General features: G+C 37.5%; 1 protein-coding gene across 1 annotated transcript; it reads right to left on the bottom strand.

Moving 5' to 3' along the window:
* Positions 1-53: 53 nt before the first annotated feature.
* Positions 54-19,084, bottom strand: ATP6V1D (ATPase H+ transporting V1 subunit D). Its single transcript, XM_045565413.1, has 9 exons — positions 18,754-19,084; positions 13,342-13,459; positions 10,546-10,625; positions 9,366-9,433; positions 8,977-9,021; positions 5,219-5,322; positions 4,566-4,632; positions 3,325-3,403; positions 54-2,459 (listed from the first exon to the last, which is right to left on the bottom strand). Exons 1-9 carry the CDS (start codon positions 18,792-18,794, stop codon positions 2,318-2,320), a joined length of 744 nt encoding a protein of 247 aa, XP_045421369.1. The 5' UTR covers positions 18,795-19,084; the 3' UTR covers positions 54-2,317.
* Between the last annotated feature and the right edge of the window lie 10 nt (positions 19,085-19,094).

Below are 19,094 nucleotides of genomic sequence, written 5' to 3'. Positions count from 1 at the left end.
ACCACCCTCCTCTTCAAGTTTTTGCCAGAAGCAAGACCGTTGGAACCTCTGGGTGAAACACAAAATGTCTTTTAATTTGTTTTTTATGGTAGGGGAGTGCCCCCTGTTGACACAGATGTAGGTAGGTCCTGTTTCCTTAATTAAACAAACAACTAAGTTTTTAAAGATGGACAACTTAGGGCTGTGAACTTTGAAGTTTTATGGGGAAGGAGGTATGTAATACTCAGGCAAATTTACGTTGTATACAGCCAGGGATTTGAGGACACTGAGGATAGCATGTGAGTTGTTGGCAAATATACAACATATATTTCATTTCTCCATTCTTCATTTCTCCCTTTTTCTATGATACTCTATCATCTACCCAAGGACACAAATCACATAACAAGTTTGATGCATTTACACACCTGTTATCTGTTACAGTCCAGTTTCTATTCCTATTCATTACTCTATTCCCTTCCCCTATGGATCAGATCACCACTCCACACACAGCAAATTATCTGTCCACTATTTTCTCTTGATTTTTTAACAAATGCTAAACTTTAAAATTATCTGTACTTTTGTAGGTAATTTAACCAAGGCCAATAAATTCCAGAGCTTTAAGATAATTTTTGCCTCCTAGAGAGGCAGTGCATAGTGCTTAAAACCAAGGCTCTGAAATCAAGATACATTTGATTTGCACTCCTGCTGTACTGTTTGACCTATCAAAGCCTCAATTTCCTCATCTGCAAAATGAAGATGGTAGAATTTACACCTCACCAGGTGGGAAAATTAGATGTAAAACAGTTCAGTGTTACCTAGTTTTAAAAGACTTGTGAACTCAATTGTTGATTTTACAATCATTACTGAATTTACATGGAAACATTTCATTTTATGAGCAGCAACAGGATTTCCTAAAAATCAGCTCCTCCAGGACAGGCAGGCCCTATGTCTTACCTTTAAATACCCAACATTTTAAATATAGGGCATGCAGAAAGGATAAAAGTTAAGGGTATAAAAACTCTGAAGGTAGAATGAATGCATGGATTTAAATCCTGGATTACCACTTTCTAGCTTTCTAACCTCAGACCAATTACTCAAGTGCTCTGTGCCTCAAATTTTTCCTCTGAAATGGAGGGTTAAAATTATATGCACTTATTATTGTGGTAAGATAATATAAATAAAATACTGAAAACAGTACCTGGTATACGATAACTAAGATCCATTATTTTATAGCAGGTACTAAATGTTTACAAAATCATTTAGTACTTTAAAAAGCCCAGACTGTGCCATCATTTGATTAAAATACAATACTAATAAGGCTGGTGTCACAACTTCATAACAAACAAACTGTTCCATGGCCAGTCATGTAAAGAATGCCTGCAACTGGTTGTAAGAAAGACTGAAATAACCATGGACAGCTCATGTCAAATCAAAAATCTGATACCTGCTGTGGCCCCTCAATTGCCTCATCTAAATGCAAGTTGTTCTTGATTATAACATAACAAAATAAAAAGTTACCTTCTGACTCTAAAATGGGAATGAGTATTTTTCTTAGATTAGGAAAGTAGTATTACGAAGTCCTCTTAATTCATTGGCATTTATTAGTACCCCCAAAATGCAACAATTGTCTCAAAGCAAGCCTTTTAGTAAAACACTGATACACGGAAGGAGGGGAAAAGGCTACTCACCTCCTACATGTCTGCAGAGAAAGCTCTGTGAATGAAATACTGTGCTGATCTGAACATAAGAACATGACTGTTACTCTTAGCAGTAAATTAGTAATAAAAAAGGAATGACTTATTTTTCAATCACTTTACTATTTATACCATAGTCACATTTCAATTGGCAGAACTGCTCTCATGATAGACAAGACAGACCTGTCATGCAAGGAAAAATAAGTGCAGGTTTTCACAAAGCTTGAGAAAATAAGTACCACGGTAACACAAGGATGGCTGCAGCAATCTCAGACACCAGCGCCAAGGTTTGCAAGTGGGTAGGAACAAAGGCTGCGCCACAGTAGTAGGCCTAGGACCACTAGTGTTTCCTAAGGGGTATTTCCTATTATGCTGGGTAAGCAGATCACATGTAACACAGATGTAAATGGAGTAGGGTAACACTTCTGCAGAGTAAATTCCTGAAAAGGTTTTACAAAGCTCTTTCATCTGTGATAAATGGTTGCTGCAAAAGTAATCCCATAAATAGACATGCAGGTAAATTTTACAATCAGTGAAAGAAATTCTTAGGCCAAAAAATAAATAGCCACACAAATCAAACCTACACACCACGAATTAAAATGGAGCCAGTGTTAGGGTTTCCAAAAGAACCAGAGCAGGAAAAATTATTCAAACAGAAGGTCCTCATCCTTCTCTTCAGCCAGAAGATTAGCAGGCTCCATCACCTCTCCAGCTGCTCTGCGTTGTTCCAAGTCCTTCTCAGATTTTTCCTTGAGAATCTTTTTCTTCTCCTGTATTTTCTTTAACCTGTAAAATAAAGGGGGGGAATTTTCTGAATACTGTTTCAGTATTAAGTAGGTTTGATTTCTTCTAGTTTTGCAACAAGGGTAATAAACACCTAGAACAAAATTGGATACTTCCATTAAGTTAAATTTTGAAATCCATTCCCTAATGGAACAGATTTTGAGCACTTAGGCACATTCAGGCATTTATTAAAGTTTTGGATCACCACAACCCTGAACATCACTGAAGGATAAAAACTAACCTTTGATAATTAAGATTATAAATCATAATCAAATGGCAACTCAAGGTCTAAGACTGCCATGGCTTCCCTAAATGCTCCTGCTTTCACCTACCTTCCACTTCTCTGAACCAGGTATACAGACCCCTGTATACCACCAATTTAGTACTTATTTATCCCAACTGGTTCTAAATGTTCATAACCAATTAATGGACACACATCATTTCTCTCTCAAATACTGTGCTAATTTCTCTAATGTTGTGATTTATACTACTTGGTAATGTCCCTAAATACTTTATGTCTTCTTAACATATTCAACATGCAATACACTATTTGTTGATTAACTGTTTAATTCCAGTTTCTCCCCTCAGTTTTTACGTAGGAGACACCCAATCCAAATCATTGTTTCATTTTAAAGAATAATCTAGTCTAACAGTTTCTTTGAAAGGCCTAAGTTTTTGGAAATGCCATGTTTTAGGTATATGCAAAACTTGACACAGATTTGTCTCCATGGCTTTTGGCAATATTACTACTTATCAGAATAAAATACAGGCTATGCTAATTCTAAAGAACCTAACTAGTCACTCAGCAAACCAAGCTTTTGGAATATGGAAAACAAAAAATGATCAATAACTGTCAAATTCAACAAACCTATAGAACTCTTCTCGCTCTCTCTCATCCAGCTCTGTGATGATATAAGCAAGGGTACGTTCAATCCGGGGAATGATGACTAGAGTTTAAAAAATATATATATATATGTGAGAACTTCAAACCCCCTTTTTGCAAATTACCAGTGCTCATTTGTATAATATTTATTTTCTAATTATAAAATTAATGTACATTTAACGTAGAGAACTTGGAAATAAATTACAAAGAAAAAATTTAAATGGAGTATAATCCCACCACCCAAAAGTAACTATTGTAAATATGTTGGTGTGTGCCCTTCTAGTGTTTTTTCTATGTACAGATAACATTGGACCACAACAGATACAACGTTGAATATGCTGAATATTTGAATATATATAACAGTGAACCACAGATGTTACTTTAAATATAACAATAATCAACTGTTAAAAAACCAAACAGAGAGAATGTAATAAATTGAGTTTTATGTCAGTCATTAGGTTCCACTTTACATAGAATTTGCCTAGTCTGCTTCTAGAATGTGAACTCTGTGAGGGTGAGAACTATTATCCTTACCCAATTTGTTTTGCTTACAGTTTCATGTATAAGGCCTGGCACTAGCAAGCAGTCAAGAAATGTGTTTTTGAGTTTTTAAAAAATGAGATAACTTCCTCACTAATACTAATATAGCCCCAAGCAAAGGAATTTCTTTGCTTCAAATTTTGCTCCTTTCTTACCTAAAAATTGAATTAATGTTTCTTTAATGAAAACAGTTTGACCAAAAAGCACTGTCAACACTAAGCAGTCGTATTTTTTAAGTGTGATAAAAGAGATGGAAAATAAATGCATCAAATGGGAAAACTCCTTTTTAGAAATCAAGGAGAGTGGCCTAAAGGAGATAGATTTAAAGCTGAATATTTAATGTATTCAAAAAGATACATATAGCTCAACCATTAGAAAGAACTGAAGAAAACACTAAGACTCTTGAGAAATATTGTTTCTACCCTTTATTAACTGCATGAATAACCAGAAATGAATAAAACATTCCATTATGTTAACTCACCACTTTCCTCTGTAACTCCCCCAAATCATACACATACTTCTAGCAAAGCACTTCATAACACTTTTTGTACCATGGATACACTTCTCTCTGCATTGTGGGCAGGGGCAATATCTTATTCACCTTTCAACCTTCCGTACAGTGCCTGAGTCCCAGCAGCTGCATGACAAGTGAATGAACAAAGCGCCTCACAGCCGCTTACACTCACCGTGTTCAATGGCATTTACACGCCTGTTGGTTATCTTAATGGCTTCATCCAAAGTAACAAAGGAAGTCTGAAAGAAGAGGACAAATAATGTAAGCACAAAGTCTTCCTAATCATGCACTGATCACTTGGCTCCACTCAGACTGCACTTGTAGAAAACATTTGGGAACCAAGACGACTTTTTAGCATGCTTAAAAAACAAAATTCTTGTGAGATCGCCATAGAGCTAACACTTTTTGCATGCTATTATAATTTATTTACTTCTAACTCAAATAAAGACATAAAAATGACAAGAAGAAAGAATCATGCACTAATAACCTAGAAATATATTAACTGGCCACAAAGGGAAAAAAATGGCCTTCCTGCACAAACCATGTTTATGCTTGCAATTAAATCTAGTATTGACTGTTGCTGTGCCCACCTAGCAAAGAGTGAAACCGTACCATTGCACATACATTTTGTTAGTAATAAAAAGTAGGGACAATAGTGCAAAAGCAACCATTTCAGAAATCAAAACATTAGGCTTGTCACATATAGGACCATGGAAAGAGTTGAAAGTTACAAAGTATAGCATGCTCTGACTCAAGACCTGAATCTCCTCCACTCGACCATTCAAAGTCAAACTGCAGGAGTTCTCTAGCTCTTCTGCTACTTACCTGCAATGAAGCTAGTTCCACCAGTAGTTCCACTGCTTTGGCATAATTCCTCTTTAATTTAGCCAATTGTTCCCCACCTCTGGCTAAACCAGTCAGTTCATAACCTGAAAGAACCAGTCAGACAACATTTGTAATTACAGTGTAAACAATCTTCCCCATAAAATTCCCAAAAAGAAGAGAATTCAGACTAATACCTAACATGGAAAGACAAACGCTCTAACTCCTGTTAAATGCATACATGAAGCACCCATCTTACTCCCAAAATACTGTAGGAGTTGGCTGCTAAATGAAGTTTTCCACAAGGATACTATTCTAAATATTGCTAGAGGAGAAGCCACCAACCTTTACTACACCAGCTTGCTGGAGCAGCCAATGCCCCCTACTTCCCTTTGGAAATCTCACTTCCTAATGCCTACAGTACAGTGACACTCTCTGTCAACAGGTGACTCTCTAAAATTTTCTACTTCATGTGAGCTGTACCTAGTATTCCATATGATTTAATTAAATATATGAACCAATGAAATATGAGTGCCAAAAGAAAAAATATTGTTTCTATAAAAAAAAAAGTTAATTGCTTTGAAAAGAATAAATGTGTGTTACTACCAAAAAAATGCCCTCAAATTAGGAATGGAATGGGTGAGACAATTACAAAAAGCTGGGAGTGGGCTATAAAAATCTAAAAAGACTCAGCATTCAAATAGCATCATAGGGGGCTTCCACCACCACTTCAGTCAGCGCTGCAGAGACATGGACTCATCCTGTGGCTACAGGTACAATGTTCCTGACCACCCTCCTCTGCCACAATCGCATTTCTCTCAGGCAGTGGATCAGGGAAGCACCTGCAGTTATAGACCATGCAGAGAACCATTCCTGGCCAAGCATGCCCTACCTGACCAGCGGACAGGAGCACAGTAGTGCTACTGAGGTACCGTTGGCAGAGGCTTGAAAGCAGCCAACACTTTCAAGTTCCCCCGACATAGATTTGCTGTAGACCAGGTCAAGCATCACAATGTCAACAAGAAATAGTCCTAACCCTGAGGCATCACCTTTACAGATCACAGGGCTGCCCTGTCTACCTGGCCTGGTACTGAAAAACTGTAGCTTCTATAAAAATGTGAGGGCCAGGCGCGGTGGCTCACGCCTGTAATCCTAGCACTCTGGGAGGCCAAGGCAGGAGGATAGCTTGAGCTCAGGAGTTTGAGACCAGCCTGAGCAAGAGCGAGACCCCGTCTCTACTAAAAATAAAAAGAAATTAGCCAAAACACTAAAAATAGAAAAAATTAGCCAGGCATGGTGGTGCGTGCCTCTAGTCCCAGCTACCCGGGAGGCTGAGGCAGGAAGGATCACTTGAGCCCAGGAGTTTGAGGTTGCTGTGAGCTAGGCTGATGCCACAGCACTCTAGCCCAGGCAAGAGAGTGAGGCTCTGTCCCAAAAAAAAAAAAATGTGAGGCTTTGGACCAGAGTCTTATTAAAACAAAAATAAACATGGTAGTGAGTATACAGAATATCTGGGGCTCTAAATAAACTAGTACTTAAAGGGATAATCACTGTCCTATTGTTTCTTGTTTCTTTAGCCTGATAGGAAGATAACAATATATTTTGAATGAAATAATGAAAGTTACAATAAAGATACAAAATATGATTTGGGATATATGCTCATGAGATATTTGATGGGGACTTTATCATGCAACATTAGTTTGCTTACCTTCTATCAAGAATAATTGGCTAAACTTAAATAGAAATGTGAGCTTTTTCAGTTAAACATACTCCTAAAAATAGCATTTTCTTTTGGGATTTGACTCCTAAAAGAGGGTATTTAAATTAAGTAAAAGGTATTTATCAGAACTGTTACATGAAGGTGTGTTTTTTTAAGTAGCTTTCTTGAAATACAATTTAACGTATCATATAATTCACCAGCTGAAGATGTTTGCTTTTTAAAATAACCTTTTTCTGAATAAAAATAGCCAAGCACTTTGTGTTACCAAATACAGCACCCTATACAGTTGGGAATCTTTTATATGTGGGGAAACACTTAAGGAACTTATCCAGAGTCACACTGAGTAATGAGAGAAACCTGGATTTGAATTGCTGTATAATACAGAAATCTTGTGAACTACTATCTATGTGTTTAACAGAAAATTTGCAAAATATATAGAGGAAAAAATAATTCAGTCTCATTACCCACTGAGATAATTTCTCATTAATAACATAATCTTCATTCATATACATTTTCTCTTTTGATCTCCTTCTATACTTTTTGAAAATATATTGGAATTATAGATATATAGAATATGGAGCCAAAAGCTCTAACATTTAAATATTCTGATGCCAAATAGCTTTTCAGAAAGATTATACAAACTCCATAACTAATGTATGGGAGTAGCAATCTCATTTTCCAGAATATTCTTTCTCATTAACAAAAATAATATATTTTGTTAATTAGATGACAAACATTTTAATATCTGCAATTAGTATGTATAGGCTGTGGTAGAAACGGACTGATTTTTTTTTTAATTCGTTGTACCTAACAAAGTTCCTAACATATAATAGAGATTTCACAATTGAATAGTTTAACCAAGCTGAACTATCTTACTAATATGTCACATTCTTATTGGCGTATAATTACTCACTGAATGTTTTTTGTTGCTCACAGAAATGTCTCTGGGCAATTTATTATCTCTTAACTTTTATTTTTATTTCTGGAAATAGTGACAGCTGATGCTGTTTAGGAGAAAAGTGAAGGAAGAGGGCCTAGGGAACAGCTTAAGACCAGAACAGCTATTTCTATTGCTCTGATCTATACACAGGCCAGAAACCTTCTTTGACTTTGGAGCTTGAAAAATGAAAATAGTTAACTTGAATCTTAGAAGACAGTTGAAAAGCAAAAGGATACAAAAATAAAACCCTGAGTTTGAAGAAATGAAGGCAACTCATGAGAAGACAGGCATTTTAATGTATAATTAATCTGATTTAATTTTGAAAACAATTTTGTGAAACAGATATTCCACTATACAGAAGTTAAACTGAAGCTTAGACATTTTTGCAACATTACCAAGTTCACAAAGCTAACAAACAGTAAAGACAGAATTCAGGAATAGGCTTATCTAAAGACCATATTCATTTTAATATAGCATACTAGGTGCTCTAAATAATAGTTCTGTTTTAATTTTTCTTGGCCAAGACACAATGCTGTTTAAAAATTTGAATTTTCTCCTTGAAACACAACTGTTATTACCATAATCAACATAAGTTATTAATCTTTCTTATCAGCAAAGGCTCACTGCCACTTGGAAATGTTTATAATCACAAAAGTAATAAAATCTATCTGTGTCAAAAACAAAACAAATTGCTTCATAGTGTCTAAAATCTTATTCTACGTTAAAGAGACCCAAATTAGAAATTATAAGGCATGCATTATGGTTGTAGTTTATGAAGAAGATAACACAGAAGTCTAATCAGTGGATTCATACTCAAGGAAAAGGCCTTATATTTTTAAAATGGCAAATAACTGTACATTGATATATTTATAGATTGAAATAAAAATATTTTAAGAGACGTACAATGTTCTATCACTTCCTGCCATAAGACTTCTTTGATGATCAATTATTGTCCTGACTGTATCAGATGAGAGAGCTCCTAATACTAGAACCTCTGAACTCTAAGAAGGCCTACTTAGCACCATTTTCCACAACAGAGTTCATTTAAAGAAGAAATGAGATCCCAGAGACACACACTGATATGAAAACCTTCACACTTACTGTCAGTTCCTTCATGGTAATGTTCAAATATTGGCAAAGTAACACCTGTTAAACACAGAAGCATATATGGATTCACAAATATGGTCTTGAAGTATTCTTTTTTAATTACTGTTTCCTATGTTTCTTTTTCAACAAATATTCAAAAACCAAGAGGTTAAGTCTGGAATTGTAACTGGTTTCAGTTAATGAATTTAGGAACCTGCCTTAAGTGTTCACTTCTATTCAAAAGTCAAATTATCCTGAGTAATAAGGAACCTGGTTGTTAATGGTTTTAACATGTAAAGCCAATCAACTTGTAAGTAAAAGAGAGAAACTGGGACAAGATCTTGCTGTATAAACAGATTAATTTAAAAATATCACCTTTTTTCCCCAAAGGATTGAAGAGTTACCTGCTACATTATCTTTCTTCGCTCGAATTTTCACTTGGGCTCTATTTACATTTTGGATAACTGTGGTGCTGCAGAAAAAGAAAAAGCCTTTAGTTGTGTTTTTAAAAATAAACCTACAAGGACCCATTGGTTATTTTCATCATTAGAGACTAAGAGTGAGATGTTATAATTAAGTATGTTTTCATAATTGTCCTTTTTCCAGAAAAGGAGAAAAATTTGCTGAGAAGGGCTTCAGAGAGCAGAGAATGAACAATATTCAAAACATCAACGGTAAGAAAACAACAGAGAATGATTTTTAAAGTACATGAATTGCTTGCATTTTCAGTCTGACATGTAGTACAGGGATGTGACTTTAGGGGTTTACATTCTGCTAGTGTAATTTGGAGAAAACTTTCCTTCCTTCTAGGTTTGCTGTTCAACTGGTTAAGCTGGCATTCAATTCCTTTACCTTGGAACCTATTATCTAACTTCTATCTGGCTTCGTCTGACTCTCCATGTTAGTATCAAAATAAAAGTGTTTTCCCCATAACCACCCTAAAACATTCATATACCACTTATAAACTATGGGATTTCCTCCCTCTGCTAGAAAATTCAATGCAAGCTGTTATCTTATGAGCCTTGGCAAAAAATAAAGTCTATCACTGCAGGGCCGGGCACAGTGGCTCATGCCTATAATCCTAGCACTCTGGGAGGCTGAGGCAGGAGGATCACTTGAGGTCAGGAGTTCGAGACCAGCCTGAGCAAGAGTGAGAACCTGTCTCTACCAAATACAGAAAAAATTAGCCGGGCATGGTGACACATGCCTGTAGTCCCAGCTATTCTGGAGACCGAGGTAGGAGGATGGCTTGGGCCCAGGAGTTTGAGGCTACAGTGAGCTATGATGACGCCACTGTACTCTACCCAGGGTGACAGAGCGAGACCTTGTCTCAAAAAAAAAAAAAAAGTGTACCACTTCAAAGGGCCTTATTAAGTAATACCTGCCCAGCACTCTGGGAGGCCAAGATTTCCAGATAGAAATCTGTGATAACAGTGGAGGTAAAGCAATGGGGTTAAAAGTGTTCTTCCTTACTATTACTCTATCATTTGTCTTATATATTTCTAAATTAAAAATGGGTTTTAAATTAAATTATGAACCTGAAAGCATTTTGTTTTTTCAAAACACCCAATTTAGTCTTCTTACCTGAAGTCCCCTGCTGTGAACTTGGCCTCAGCTAGTGAGAAGGCAGCTTCTCTCATTACTTCACCCATCAACATTTTCGTCTGAAAAACCAATAACCAGCTGCAGATTCAACAAAGGTTTTTACAAGGAAAATCATATCAAAATTATGTTCCTTTAACAACCATCAGTATTTTATGCCTGGTGTGCATGTAAATATTGGTTTGATAACGATAAAACAAAAATTTCCAATTTTGAACCATTTTGGTTATGGTCACTAACAAAACTGCAAAACTATAAGTTTCATAATTACAACATTAGAATAAATGCATTAAGAAACAGAAAGCTGTATCTTTACTGAAGGACCTGTCTTATTCTTGAATGGGTACCTGCTGATTTTCTCAAATTGATCTCTTAAATTCAATGCAGTTGAAGTCAAAATCCTAATGGCATATTGATTCAAAAGTACATCTGGAATATTTAATACTTGAAAATACTCAATAATTTTTTTGAAAGAGAAGAAAAACTAGGTCAGGTGAGTAAGGAGTTGGCGTACCAGGTATTAAAAATGTACAGCTACAATAAGGAAATATGTCTGGTATGGGACAGATAAGTCAATGAAATAGACTGAAGGGTTCAGAAACAACTCCAGGTCTATATGGGAATTTAGTACAGTTAAAGAGATGTCCATCCACTTACAAAATGACAAAGCTACCTACTTCACATTATTTCAAAAAAAATCCAGACATACTAAGGCTTTTTTTTAAAACAAAACTATAAAGTAACAAAAGAAAATGTAGTAGACTATTTTCCTAATCTTTTTAGGCCTTTTCCAAGTTTTATATGTACCTCAGAAGCTATATAAAGAAAAAGACTAACAGATTTGACCAAATAAAAATTAAGATATCTTTTTTTAAAAAGTTAAAAGCCAAATATGTAAAGAAAATATTTTTAGCATTTACACATTAACCAGAACATACATAGAACTTCTACCAAAAAAGGGACAAATTAACCAAGAAAATCAAATTACCATTATACATATTAATAAAATCAGCTGACCGGGTGCAGTGGCTCACACCTGTAACCCTAGCACTCTGGGAGGCCGAGGCAGAAGGATTGCTCGAGGTCAGGAATTCGAGACCAACCTGAGCAAGAGCAAGACCCTGTCTCTACTAAAAAAATAGAAAGAAATTATCTGGACAACTAAAAATATATAGAAAAAATTAGCTGGGCATTGTGGTGCATGCCTGTAGTCCCAGCTACTTGGGAGGCTGAGGCAGAAGGATTGCTTAAGCCGAGGAGTTTGAGGTTGCTGGTCACTAAGTCTCCAAAAAAATAAAAAATAAAAATAAAATGAGCTCCTCAACCTCACCAATAATTAAAAGTAATGCAAATTAAAATAAGACACCAACTTTATCCTCATAGACTGGCAAAAACAAAGTAATGCCCAGTTAAAAAAAATTTAAGAAACGAGGCCCTCTCACACATCATTTGGTAGAAATACAAAAAAGCATAACAATCTAGAGGGCAATCTGGCATTTATCTACCAAAAATTTAAATGAATATATCCTTGGATCAATATTGTAAGATTCTTTTTAGAGAAATACTAGCATATATACACATAAGGATTTAAGAGTCCCCTCCCCTAAATGGTAAAAGTAAACATTCATCAGTAAAGAAGTAGTTAAATTCCATTATCCATGCAATGAAGTACCATGCAGCTATTACAAAGAATGAGACAGATTCTTACGTACAGACAGTCCCTGATTTAAAATGGCTCAATGATTTTTTGACTTTATAGTGGTGAGAAAACATACTTTGACTTATAATATTTTCATTTTATGATGAAAGGTTTATGAGGATATAACCTCATCGTAAGTCCAGGAGCACCTGTATTACAGTACAAAGCTGTGCATGTTCTAACATGGGAGCGAGGGAGTGGGGAAGGGGGAGGGGAGAGGGAAGGAAGTGTTACAGAATTTTATATGTGTATATAACAATTGCCTGTATATTAGTAAAAACATTTATGTGTGTATACATGATACTCTTGGTATGTACTTTACAAAAGCAATAGTTTTTGAACATACTACCAAAAAGATAAAAAAAGGACTGAAAGGCCACACACCAAAGTATCAAGAAGAATACCTCTAGGAAATGAGAGAAGGCTCACTTGAAGCAGAGGAGAGGGTATGGGAGAACTTTTACTTTTTCATATATTTCTGTATTCACACTTCATTTATCCAAAAAGCAGTGAATTAAATAAAACCTACTATGTGCCAGCACTATTCTTGACACTGAAAATGTAGTACTGAAAAGATAAAGCTCCTGCTCTCACGGAACTTACATTTTCTAGTGGGGGGAAATAGACAAGAAAATTATCATGCAGTAGTACATGCTGTGATAAAAATTAAATAAGGAGATGTGACAGAAGTAAATATGGTGCTCACTTCAGATTGGGTGATCAGGAATGGCCTCTCTGAGACTAGAATGGCCAAAGGAGCCAGTCATAAATTCTGAGAAAAAGCATTTCAGGCATAAGAAAGAGATATAAAAAAGCCCTGCAGGGGGACATCAGCAAGAGTGCTCCAAATAAGGTCAGAGAGGTAGGCAGGGACCAGATCAGATCAAGTGGGGCTTTGCAGGCAACATTAAGGAGTTTAGATTTTATTAAATGAACTACCTGAAACTTGTTACACTTCTAATGGTATTTTTACTTTTGAAAGAAAAAAAATAACTTAAAAATTACAATGCCAAGGGCCATGCTAGATTTTCCTTAGATATTTCCAAAATAAACACTCTTTTAAGCAAATTTCATTCTACCTCTATTATCTTCTTTAGGATCTGTCGAAATCGAAGAGTTAAGGCGTCAGATTTTTTCTTCAGGAGGTTTCGACCTGTCTGTGCTCCTTTTAAACGAGCCTTCATGATGGTCTGTGCCCTATGCAGACATATAAATAGAGTTAAGACATTTATTCTCACTCTTTAAAAGACAAAAAAAATACCTCCCCAACACAGTGTTAAAATTATCCTTTATTTTTTGATGTAATGAGAGTGAAAACATATAGCATTTGTACCTGACAGGTTTAACTGGTGCTATGGTTTGAAAGTGTCCCCGAAACTTCATGTATTGGAAACGTAATCCCCAATGCAACAGTGCTGAGAGCTGGGGCCTTTAGAGATGATTAGGTCACACAGGCTCTGTCCTCATGAATGGATTAATGTAGTTATGGTGGTAGTTATGGTGGTAGTGGGTTCCTTATTGAAGCAGTGGGTTGGTTATAAAAGTGAGTTTGTTGGGAGGCCAAGGCAGGTGGATTGTTTGAGCTCAGGAGTTCAAAACCAGCCTGAGCAAGAGCGAGACCCTGTCTCTACTAAAAATAGAAAGAAATTATATGGCCAACTGAAAAATATATATAGAAAAAATGAGCCGGGCATGGTGGCTCATGCCTGTAGTCCCAGCTACTCGGGAGGCTGAGGCAGTAGGATCGCTTAAGCCCAGGAGTCTGAGGTTGCTGTGAGCTAGGCTGATGCCACGGCACTCACTCTAGCCCGGGCAACAGAGCGAGACTGTCTCAAAAAAAAAAAAAAAAAAGTGAGTTTGGCTAAGCACCATGGTGCCTACCTGTAGTCCCAGCTACTCAAGAGGCTGAGGTAGGGAGGAACCCAGGAGTTTGAGTCCAGCCTGGGAGACATAGCAAGACCCTGTCTCTTTCAGGAGTTGGGGGAAGGCAAGTTCAGCACAAAGCAACTTTGGCCGTCTCTTGGTCCCTCTCACCATCTTGTCTTCTACCATGGGAAGTCACGGCAAGAATGGGCCTCACTGAATGGGGCCCCTCAATCTTTGACTTCCCAGCCTCCAGAACTATGAACCAAATACATGTCTTTCCGTTTCCTCTTTTCCTTCCTTCCTTTTTTTTTTTTTTTTTTTGCTGAGACAGTGTTTTGCTCTATAGCCCAGACTGGAGTGCAGTGGTATGATCACAGCTCACTGCAACCTCCAACTCTCAGGCTGAAGCAATCCTCCTGGATTACCTTCCCAAGTAACTAGGACTACAGGTGCATACCACCATGCTAAGCTAATTTTTTAATTTTTTGTGGAGACAGGGTCTTGATGTGTTGCTCAGGCTGGCCTCCAACTCCTGGCCTCAAGTGATCCTCCTGCCTTGGCCTCCCAGAGTGCTGAGATTACAGGCTCAAATACTTATTTGATTTGTAAGTTAAAATATCTATGCTTCAGTTTCCATTAGAGGTATATTAAGGCTTTTTTAAAAATCTATACACTAATCTATATCTAGATTTCAAAAACAATTACCTTCAGGACAAAGATTTCCACTTTGAGGGATTTATCTCACAGATTTAGTCCCATGTGTGCACAAAAACATGTACAAGTTTGAGCACTCCAGCCTTATTTGTAATAACAAAAGGGTGAAAACAAGCTAAATGCTAAATGAATCATAGTTTGCCATACAATGGAATGATATGCAGCCACAAAAAAAGAGGAAGGTAGATTTATATGTGCTGCCCATATTTTATTGTCTTATTTATACAAAGTAAGTGAAGCATGTGCTTATATAGATGCAGAGAATAGTTTTAAAGAGGATTCATATAAACTGGTAACAGTTTCTTTTGGGAAATAGAGCTGAGTGAGAAATATGGATTTTTTTTACTACTATATTCTTTTGTTCCTTTTGCATTTTTTACCACAACCATTTATTACATCTTCTATTAAAAGCATGGCATTAAAGTGTTTTGATATCATCAATCTAAACCCTGCTACCATTTTATTAATTTGTAAATGACTGTAGGTAATGACACATATAAGATTCCTGAAAACTGACAAGCTAAACTTATACTGATGTCTTCTCATCTCCTTACTTTAATTTTTCCCCCATTAGAAGCCCCAATACCAAAGTCAAGCAAGCTATGACAGAAATTGGCATTTCTGTTCTTGTTGCCATATGCCAGATAAAATTTAATAATGGGAAAAAAAGTGTTTGGGTAATAAAACCGTCAATTGTACAACCTAGGCACTTACACTGATTTCTTTAAGGGGACCTAATTTCACATGACTAGTGTTATAACCAACTGCAAAATAGCATGTATTTTTTTTTTAAATTTTTTTAATTTCAGAATATCATGGGGAAAATAGTATGTATTAATGGATCTTTTGGCCAAATTATTAGATTATACTGAAATCTATTACCATACGGCTAAGGTCACTTGGACAATTCTATAGCTGGAAGAGACTTTACACATTAATTTAAAAATCAGGAAAATGAGGCTCAGAAAAGTAAAACAACTTTCTCACAGTTGTTCAGTCAAGAAAAGGCAGGGCAGGAACCTGAATCACATTTCTGACTTCAGTGACTTGCTCAAAATAAGGCTCAAACCTAGGTCCACTGTACCCCAACAATGTGTCACACTGCCTCCCCTTAAAGATGACAAGCAGCAGCAGATGAAAGTTTCTCTCTTTGAAAAGTTGGCCATTAGTGGCTGACATTGCACTCACTGGCCTCATCAGAGGTCTTATCAAGTGAAGCTGGTTTAGTTTCCAGGCTGAGCAGGAGCGATCCATTCCAATGTGTATATTTAACATACCATATTGTTGACACCAAATACCAGAACTTAGGTTGAAAGAGCTGGAGCAAATTTAAGCCAAATACTAATACTGTAGATTCTAGCAAGTTTATAGTAGAAAGGTGAACTGGTTGATAAAATTGAATTTACCATGCTAATTTTAATTTCCTCCTAAGTGATGGCACCTCTGTGAAATGGGCAAATTTCAAGTCTTCAGACCCTAAGAGTGACCTGCCCAAGCACTTACAGCTAGTATGTGGTAGAACCTGAATTTGACTGACTTCTGTTGACTCCAAATCTTCCATGCCTCTTTTGCTTCCACTCTAAAATTGTTTTGCTTTCACTGGTACATAAGTGGGTGAAAGCAACATTTCACAAAATACTGTAAAGTGGAACTGTGAAACAGAAGTCACTAGTGTATTTTCTAACCTAGGACTTTTAAAACCTGTTTTTACATGGTTCAGAGCTGCTCAGCCATACAAAAAATGTTTGACCTTCAACTAGGACAATGACTTTGCTTCCAGCTGAATCAAAACCATCTGACTACATGACAAAGAACCTGCTGTCTGGTCTTAAGAACAATGTTCAGAGAAGCGATTACTTCCTGCACCTGATTTTCCTCTCAAACAGTAAGCTGAGTGCTCTTAAATAGCAGTTTTGACCTTCACACCCTATCATTTTTCTTGTTTCAGTCCAAAGAAGTCCATTTTTCCCTCTTAGTAACAGTTCCAAAGTAAAAAAAAAAAAAAAAAAAAATGTTAACATTCTGACTACTGTCAAAGATAAACACAGGCAGACATTAGTTAAAGCGGTGAAAACAGATCTTTATTCAGCAAACCACTGACAGTAGGGGAAAAAGCTGAGCTCAATTCTGATTTGTGCGTTTTTAAGAGAATGAGGGAGAGAGAGGAATGGCAGGCCTGAAGAACTGTTAGAGAAGTGAAAAATACAAAAGGTTGGTCAGTGTAAATGCCTGCTAGCTGGCAACTATGAAGTTAGGATTCTATCCTCCCAAAAAGTGGGAGACAGAGGCCTTGTCCATGCTGATGATTACATTTCAAAGGAATAGCTGTCAGGTCCTTGAGAGAGACACTTTTGAGTTGGAAGAGATACATGTTCACAATTGTTACCCATTGAGTAAATGCTCTAAAAAAGGAAGGTCAGGGGTCTATCAATCAGGTGTTACCTAGCACAAATAGTAAATCCTCCTGGAAGCTTTGAGCTTTTTAGGCAGGCATTTTAATGAGGAACTGGGGTCATGCTAGGGACTGGACCTCATGCTGCTAGAAGCCATGATAGAGTCTGGATGTCTCTCAGTGCAGAGGTTTTGACTGAGTCATTATGTGCTGGGAATTCTGCAGTTCTCACGACCCAGGAGTAGTCCTGACTCTTATTTATTTCACAGGTATTGCCTTTCTCCACAACTAGCTTGCTTCTTACTTAGTACAAACAGCTATTAGAAAGTTAGCAGATGAAAGTAAAAAACAAATTTAAAAAACATTTCAATAAGGACCGTAGTCACCCTGGCAGAGACAGAAATCTAGGTTTCAAGTGTGAATGTAACTGTCTTACTTTAAGCATCCTCATACTCTCAGAGAAAAATGACAGGATGAGGAAAAAATAATAGAACACCCCCACAGAGATAGGACCACAATGAAAGTATCTAAATGTCAGGGTCAAAACTGATTTTCTGCTTCCTCATGGGAGACAAAGAAAAGGAGAAGGAGAGCACAAATAACAATCTTTACTCTCCACAAGTTGTTACACACATTTAGGAAAATTTCAAAATTTTCTTTACAAACTGGCCAAACACTTACATGCATGTGCCATTTCTCCTAACAAATAATTCAGGCCATTCTAAAGGCAGCCCACAACTGAGCAGATTCCAAGGCATAAAATCATTCACGAAACATTTTTTTGTGGATCGCCTATGAATTAATAATCAAGACACTCTCATCCTGAAGAGAGCCTACAGTCAGGTGGGAAAGATATGTAAACAAACATCCACTTTACAATGTGATGAGTGATATTAACAGAGTTCTGAACAAGGTGCAGTGGTGAGAGAGCAAAAGGAACGCCTCAGAAACACAGGGGTGTCTTCCCACAGCAAGTGTTATTTGGTGGAATCTTGGAAAATGAATAACGGGATACAAGATTAAATCCAACATTCATGCTAGGGCGATTCGATTCAATCCCTACTTTGGCTTAGGGACCTCTTCTATATGCTTCTCATCACAGAAACTTCTCAGAGCGTTTATTAAATATCCTTAGCTTTTCCGTCTCCTCCACCTGTGAGCTCTGTGAAGGCAGGGGTGGCGACGGCTCAGTTATATAAATCCAGTGCCAGACTCAATAAGGGTATTGGAATGAATGACTCCATTAATGAATAAAGACAGGGGGCCTCCACAAAAGCCAACAGGCCGGGAGCCCTTTCCTATGGGCTGGGATGGCTCTGTCCAGCCTGATTCACTCAGGAGGAACGTGTGAGGGGGCCGTCGGAAAGCTTCGCCCCAGACAGACGAAAAGAGCCTGGGGAAAGCTCAGGATTGGCTCAGGAAACAGGGACCCTCCCTGGCGGCCCAGAGTATGGAGAGGCCGCGCTCCAGGCAAGCGTTCCTAAACCTATGAGCACCATTCATCCAGTCTTTTACTTACATTCGCGAGGGGAAGATTTCAATTCGGTCTTTGCCCGACATTCTGACGATCTAAGGGCCCCGTCTGGGCAATCGCAGCTGCCACGACTCCGGTACTGGCCGCAACACTGACAGCCTCTACGTGAGTCAGCAGATTTTGTCACCTGACCCCTTAGGTTGCTAAGAGGCACCAGGCATACTCATTTTTCACTTCCGCTTCCTGTTGTCACGCCAGTGGGAAGGCTGAACGGAAGCGATGCCCGGATGTAGAGAAGCGCGCCCCCGCGGAACCGCCCCTCACTTCCCGTTCACTTCCCAACCTCTCCCTTTCCAGCTCCCCGGCGGCTGCGCAAGGCGCTGCAC

Source organism: Lemur catta, chromosome 1 (assembly GCF_020740605.2).
Source record: "Lemur catta isolate mLemCat1 chromosome 1, mLemCat1.pri, whole genome shotgun sequence".
Lineage (NCBI taxonomy): Eukaryota > Metazoa > Chordata > Mammalia > Primates > Lemuridae > Lemur > Lemur catta.
The sequence above is the reverse complement of the archived record's forward strand: the minus strand, read 5'-3'. Positions and strand labels throughout refer to the sequence as shown.

What these genes read in the sequence shown, in the direction of transcription:
- ATP6V1D (XM_045565413.1), bottom strand. Translation starts at nt 18,794, where the DNA reads ATGTCGGGCAAAGACCGAATTGAAATCTTCCCCTCGCGAAT. An exon ending in TTACCATGAAGGAACTGACA is followed by an intron (nt 5,323 to 8,976) that starts GTAAGTGTGAAG and finishes TGGTTCTTTCAG; the next exon opens with GTTATGAACTGACTGGTTTA. An exon ending in TGTAAATGCCATTGAACACG is followed by an intron (nt 3,404 to 4,565) that starts GTGAGTGTAAGC and finishes TTTAAACTCTAG; the next exon opens with TCATCATTCCCCGGATTGAA.